General features: G+C 39.4%; 1 protein-coding gene across 2 annotated transcripts in view; it reads left to right on the top strand.

Annotated features, from left to right (window-relative positions):
- arhgdig (Rho GDP dissociation inhibitor (GDI) gamma) overlaps window positions 1-7,500 on the top strand; it is a 49,313-nt gene that overhangs the window by 20,279 nt on the left and 21,534 nt on the right. For both annotated transcript variants that reach the window (XM_042314371.1, XM_042314370.1), the window contains exons 2-3: window positions 4,314-4,487; window positions 7,062-7,145. In XM_042314371.1, coding sequence (XP_042170305.1) covers window positions 4,319-4,487; window positions 7,062-7,145 — 253 coding nt within the window. In that variant the 5' untranslated portion in view covers window positions 4,314-4,318. The remainder of the gene's footprint in view (window positions 1-4,313; window positions 4,488-7,061; window positions 7,146-7,500) is intronic.

The raw sequence follows: 7,500 nt of genomic DNA, 5'->3' as shown, positions 1-7,500 counted from the left end.
CAGTCGGTTGGACTCAGTCAGTTGATATAATAACATAATGTTAGTCAGATGGACTCAGTCAGTTGATATAATAACATAATGTTAGTTAGATGGACTCAGTCAGTTGATATAATAACATAATGTTAGTCAGATGGACTCAGCCAGTTGATGTAATAACATAATGTTAGTCAGATGGACTCAGTCAGTTGATATAATAACATAATGTCAGTCAGATGGACTCAGTCAGTTGATATAATAACAATGTTAGTTAGATGGACTCAGTCAGTTGATATAATAACATAATGTTAGTCAGATGGACTCAGCCAGTTGATGTAATAACATAATGTTAGTCAGATGGACTCAGTCAGTTGATATAATAACATAATGTCAGTCAGATGGACTCAGTCAGTTGATATAATAACATAATGTTAGTTAGTTGGACTCAGTCAGTTGATATAATAACATAATGTTAGTTAGTTGGACTCAGTCAGTTGATATAATAATATAATGTTAGTCAGATGGACTCAGTCAGTTGATATAATAACATAATGTCAGTCAGATGGACTCAGTCAGTTGATATAATAACATAATGTTAGTTAGTTGATATAATAACATAATGTTAGTTAGTTTAGGACAGTTGATATAATAACATAATGTTAGTCAGATGGACTCAGTCAGTTGATATAATAACATAATGTCAGTCAGATGGACTCAGTCAGTTGATATAATAACATAATGTCAGTCAGATGGACTCAGTCAGTTGATATAATAACATAATGTTAGTAAGTTGATATAATAACATAATGTTAGTTAGTTTAGGACAGTTGATATAATAACATAATGTTAGTTAGTTAGACTCAGTCAGTTGATATAATAACATAATGTTAGTTAGTTAGACTCAGTCAGTTGATATAATAACATAATGTTAGTTAGATGGACTCAGTCAGTTGATATAATAACATAATGTTAGTTAGATGGACTCAGTCAGTTGATATAATAACATAATGTTAGTTAGATGGACTCAGTCAGTTGGACTCAGTCGGTTGGACTCAGTTTAGGTCAGTTGGACTCAGTTTGGGACAGTTGATATAATAACATAATGTTAGTTAGTTGGACTCAGTCAGTTGATATAATAACATAATGTCAGTCAGTTGATATAATAACATAATGTTAGTCAGTTGATATAATAACATAATGTCAGTCAGTTGATATAATAACATAATGTCAGTCAGTTCATATAATAACATAATGTTAGTCAGTTGGACTCAGTCAGTTGATATAATAACATAATGTCAGTTAGTTGGACTCAGTCAGTTGATATAATAACATAATGTTAGTTAGTTGGACTCAGTCAGTTGATATAATAACATAATGTTAGTTAGTTGGACTCAGTCAGTTGATATAATAACATAATGTTAGTTAGTTGGACTCAGTCAGTTGATATAATAACATAATGTTAGTTAGTTGGACTCAGTCAGTTGATATAATAACATAATGTCAGTTAGTTGGACTCAGTCAGTTGATATAATAACATAATGTTAGTTAGTTTAGGACAGTTGATATAATAACATAATGTTAGTTAGTTTAGGACAGTTGATATAATAACATAATGTTAGTCAGTTGGTCACATAATGTTAGTCAGTCAGTTGATATAATAACATAATGTCAGTCAGATGGACTCAGTCAGTTGATATAATAACATAATGTTAGTTAGTTGATATAATAACATAATGTTAGTTAGTTTAGGACAGTTGATATAATAACATAATGTTAGTCAGATGGACTCAGTCAGTTGATATAATAACATAATGTCAGTCAGTTGATATAATAACATAATGTTAGTCAGTTGATATAATAACATAATGTCAGTCAGTTGATATAATAACATAATGTCAGTCAGTTGATATAATAACATAATGTTAGTCAGTTGGACTCAGACAGTTGATATAATAACATAATGTCAGTTAGTTGGACTCAGTCAGTTGATATAATAACATAATGTTAGTTAGTTGGACTCAGTCAGTTGATATAATAACATAATGTCAGTTAGTTGGACTCAGTCAGTTGATATAATAACATAATGTTAGTTAGTTTAGGACAGTTGATATAATAACATACTGTTAGTCAGTTGGACTCAGTCATTTGATATAATAACATAATGTTAGTCAGTTGGACTCAGTCAGTTGATATAATAACATAATGTTAGTCAGTTGGACTCAGTCAGTTGATATAATGACATAATGTTAGTCAGATGGACTCAGTCAGTTGATATAATAACATAATGTTAGTCAGTTGGACTCAGTCAGTTGATATAATAACATAATGTCAGTCAGATGGACTCAGTCAGTTGATATAATAACATAATGTTAGTTAGTTGATATAATAACATAATGTTAGTTAGTTTAGGACAGTTGATATAATAACATAATGTTAGTCAGATGGACTCAGTCAGTTGATATAATAACATAATGTTAGTCAGTTGGACTCAGTCAGTTGATATAATAACATAATGTTAGTTAGTTGGACTCAGTCAGTTGATATAATAACATAATGTTAGTCAGTTGATATAATAACATAATGTTAGTTAGTTGGACTCAGTCAGTTGATATAATAACATAATGTTAGTTAGTTGGACTCAGTCAGTTGAAAAAATAACATAATGTCAGTCAGTAGGACTCAGTCAGTAAGACTTGGTTGTAGTCAGTAGGACTGAGTTGTAGTCAGTAGGACTCAGTCAGTAAGACTTGGTTGTAGTCAGTAGGACTGAGTTGTAGTCAGTAGGACTCAGTCAGTAAGACTTGGTTGTCGTCAGTAAGACTGAGTTGTAGTCAGTTGGACTCAGTTGTAGTCAGTCAGCTGTAGGTTGTTTTAGTAATGTTCCACTGTTGATCCTCTTCTACTTCCTCATATTGTGTCGTGTCATGAGGCTTGAGCCATGATGTTTATTGGACAGGATAGAGATACAGAAATAGGAAGTAGATCAGAGTCTGACCGCTCCAGCACCCCAGGGCTGTTCTGTTTTTTAAAGGACTGGGCCATTTAACCACTTTCACTTATTCTGTGTACTGACTTGAGTTAGTGGATAATTCCTCAAGTGAAACCATTGAAATTAGATACCGGGTGATTCATAGAGGTAATATAGTCATTGTTTATCTTCATGGTATGGACATTATCAGTATGGTGATGTCATGTTATTTTTTTTTTTTTTAAGTGGTTGCCATGGAGACTGAGAGAGAAAGAGAGCAGCTTCTTCGACCCTGGTTGTCTAGGAGACGCTGTAAATAACAGACACTCAGGAGAGAACACACACACACACACACATCTATCCTCCACGGGGAGTTGACCCCATCTAGACAGGTGGAAGGCATTATGTCATCCTGTAGTGTGTTTGTCCGTGTGCGTGCACGTGTGTGTTTTCAGAGCTGCTCTGTTCTAGATAATTAACCATACAAACAACTCTGTATCCCACCACAAGCTGTTAAACATGCTAACCCCTTACAGTACTCTGTTCACTGTAAGTAACCTGTAGCAACAACAGGGTGATCAAATGAAGATCCTACACCTGTAACCCGTAGTAACAACAGGGAGATCAAATGAAGATCCTACACCTGTAACCTGTAGTAACAACAGGGAGATCAAATGAAGATCCTACATCTGTAGCAACAACAGGGAGATCAAATGAAGATCCTACATCTGTAACCTGTAGCAACAACAGGGATATCAAATGAAGATCCTACACCTGTAACCTGTAGTAACAACAGGGTGATCAAATGAAGATCCTACATCTGTAGCAACAACAGGGAGATCAAATGAAGATCCTACATCTGTAACCTGTAGCAACAACAGGGATATCAAATGAAGATCCTACACCTGTAACCTGTAGTAACAACAGGGTGATCAAATGAAGATCCTACGCCTGTAGCAACAACAGGGAGATCAAATGAAGATCCTACATCTGTAACCTATAGCAACAACAGGGAGATCAAATGAAGATCCTACATCTGTAGCAACAACAGGGAGATCAAATGAAGATCCTACATCTGTAGCAACAACAGGGAGATCAAATGAAGATCCTACACCTGTAGCAACAACAGGGAGATCAAATGAAGATCCTACATGTGTAACCTGTAGCAACAACAGGGAGATCAAATGAAGATCCTACATCTGTAACCTATAGCAACAACAGGGAGATCAAATGAAGATCCTACGTGTGTAACCTGTAGCAACAACAGGGAGATCAAATGAAGATCCTAGAGAGAGAGAAAGACAGAGAGTGTGAGAGAGAGAGAGATGCAGGGTCTCTGATTGTGTTGATACCCTGTGTTCCCATGCAGGTTTGATGGCGGATAAGGAGGAGAAGCCTGTGGGAGAGGAGGACGATGAGACAGACCTGAACTACACTCCACCAGCCCAGAAGAGCCTGCAGGAGATACAGGAACTAGACAAGGATGATGAGAGTCTCAGGAAATACAAACAGACTCTACTAGGAGCTGGACCAGTGGTGGCAGGTCAGTGTGTTACTGTGTTAATGTGGTCAGTATGTTACTGTGGTCAGTGTATTACTGTGGTCAGTGTGTTACTGTGTTAATGTGGTCAGTATGTTACTGTGTTACTGTGGTCAGTGTATTACTGTGGTCAGTGTGTTACTGTGTTACTGTGTTACTGTGGTCAGTGTATTACTGTGGTCAGTGTGTTACTGTGGTCAGTGTGTTACTGTGTTACTGTGGTCAGTGTGTTACTGTGGTCAGTGTGTTACTGTGTTACTGTGGTCAGTGTGTTACTGTGGTCAGTGTGTTACTGTGGTGTATTACTGTGGTCAGTGTGTTACTGTGGTCAGTGTGCCTTACTGTGTGTTACTGTGGTCAGTGTGTTACTGTGGTCAGTGTGCTGTGTTTACTGTGTGTTACTGTGGTCAGTGTGTTACTGTGGTCAGTGTGTTACTGTGGTCAGTGTGTTACTGTGTTACTGTGGTCAGTGTGTTACTGTGGTCAGTGTGTTACTGTGGTCAGTGTGTTACTGTGTTACTGTGGTCAGTGTGTGTTACTGTGTTACTGTGGTCAGTGTGTTACTGTGTTACTGTGGTCAGTGTGTTACTGTTACTGTGTTACTGTGGTCAGTGTGTTACTGTGTGTACTGTGGTCAGTGTGTTACTATGGTCAGTGTGTTACTGTGGTCAGTGTGTTACTGTGGTCAGTGTGTTACTGTGGTCAGTGTGTTACTGTGTTTACTGTGGTCAGTGTGTTACTGTGGTCAGTGTGTTACTGTGGTGGTCAGTGTGTTACTGTGGTCAGTGTGTTACTGTGGTCAGTGTGTTACTGTGTTCAGTGTATTACTGTGTTACTGTGTTACTGTGTCTTACTGTGTTACTGTGTTACTGTGTCTTACTGTGTTACTGTGTCTTACTGTATTACTGTTTCTTACTGTGTTACTGTGTTACTGTGTCTTTCTGTCTTACTGTTTTACTGTGTTACTGTGTTACTGTGTCTTACTGTGTCTTACTGTGTTACTGTGTTACTGTGTCTTACTGTGTTACTGTGTGTTACTGTGTGTTACTGTGTCTTACTGTGTTACTGTGTCTTACTGTGTTACTGTGTCTTACTGTGTTACTGTGTTACTGTGTTATTGTGTCTTACTGTGTTACTGTGTCTTACTGTGGCCAGTGTGTGTTACTGTGTTACTGTGGTCAGTGTGTGTTACTGTGTCTTACTGTGTTACTGTGGTCAGTGTGTCTTACTGTGTTACTGTATCTTACTGTGTTACTGTCTTACTGTGTCTTACTGTGGTTAGTGTGTGTTACTGTGTCTTACTGTGGTTAGTGTGTGTTACTGTGTCTTACTGTGTTACTGTGGCCAGTGTGTCTTACTGTGGCCAGTTGTCTTACTGCGTTACTGTGGCCAGTGTGTGTTACTGTGTTAGTGTGTCTTACTGTGTTACTGTGTGTTACTGTGTTACTGTGGTTAGTGTGTCTTACTGTGTTACTGTGTGTTAATGTGTTACTGTGGTCAATGTGTCTTACTGTGTTACTGTGGTCAGTGTGTGTTACTGTGGCCAGTGTGTGTTACTGTGTGTTTGCTTACTAGCAAATGACATGGAATCGCTTCTATTGCAAGACCACAGTAATGTTGGTACTGGGCCCTGCGTCAAAGACCACAGTAATGTTGGTACTGGGCCCTGCATCAAAGACCACAGTAATGTTGGTACTGGGCCCTGCATCAGAGACCACAGTAATGTTGGTACTGGGCCCTGCATTAAAGACCACAGTAATGTTGGTACTGGGCCCTGCATCAGAGACCACAGTAATGTTGGTACTGGGCCCTGCATCAAAGACCACAGTAATGTTGGTACTGGGCCCTGCACAAAGACCACAGTAATGTTGGTACTGGGCCCTGCATTAAAGACCACAGTAATGTTGGTACTGGGCCCCACAGTAATGTTGGTACTGGGCCCTGCATCAAAGACCACAGTAATGTTGGTACTGGGCCCTGCATCAAAGACCACAGTAATGTTGGTACTGGGCCCTGCATCAAAGACCACAGTAATGTTGGTACTGGGCCCTGCATCAAAGACCACAGTAATGTTGGTACTGGGCCCTGCATACTGGGCCCTGCACCAAAGACCACAGTAATGTTGGTACTGGGCCCTGCACCAAAGACCACAGTAATGTTGGTACTGGGCCCTGCATCAAAGACCACAGTAATGTTGGTACTGGGCCCTGAACCTTGTCATCTTGTATTACCTCTGTCTATTACCTCTGTCTAATAGAGTTGATTCATCCTGGTATCTAGTTGATTCATCCTGCTATCTAGTTGATTCATCCTGCTATCTAGTTGATTCATCCTGCTATCTAGTTGATTCATCCTGGTATCTAGTTGATTCATCCTGGTATCTAGTCGATTCATCCTGGTATCTAGTCGATTCATCCTGGTATCTAGTCGATTCATCCTGGTATCTAGTTGATTCATCCTGGTATCTAGTGTTACTGCTGCTTTAATAATAGCTATAACTCAATATTATCAACAAGACCACACACACACACACACACACACACCCTCTCTGAACCATCTCTGTGTGTGTTTTTTCAGACCTGACCATTCCCAATGTCCAGGTCACCAGACTGACCCTGATGTGTGACCAAGCACCTGGCCCCATCACCATGGACCTCTCAGGTAAATACCACTCCTCTATCCCTATCCATCCTTTTCTCTATCATGTCTCACCACTATGTCACCATCCTCCATCCCTCTCCTGCCCTCACTATCTCTTCATCTCTCCATCCCTCTCCTGCCCTCACTATCTCTCCATCCCTCCATCCCTCTCTTTCTCTCACTATCTCCATCCCTCTCCTGCACTCACTATCTCTCCATCCTCCATCCCTCTCTTTCCCTCACGATCTCTCATCCCTCTCTTTCCCTCACTATCTCTCCATCCCTCTCCTGCCCTCAAAACCTCTCCATCCCTCTCCTGCCCTCACTATCTCTCCATCCCTCTCTTTCCCTCACTATCTCTCCATCCCTCTCCTGC

Source organism: Oncorhynchus tshawytscha, unplaced genomic scaffold (genome assembly GCF_018296145.1).
Source record: "Oncorhynchus tshawytscha isolate Ot180627B unplaced genomic scaffold, Otsh_v2.0 Un_contig_3912_pilon_pilon, whole genome shotgun sequence".
NCBI lineage: Eukaryota > Metazoa > Chordata > Actinopteri > Salmoniformes > Salmonidae > Oncorhynchus > Oncorhynchus tshawytscha.
The sequence above is the reverse complement of the archived record's forward strand: the minus strand, read 5'-3'. Positions and strand labels throughout refer to the sequence as shown.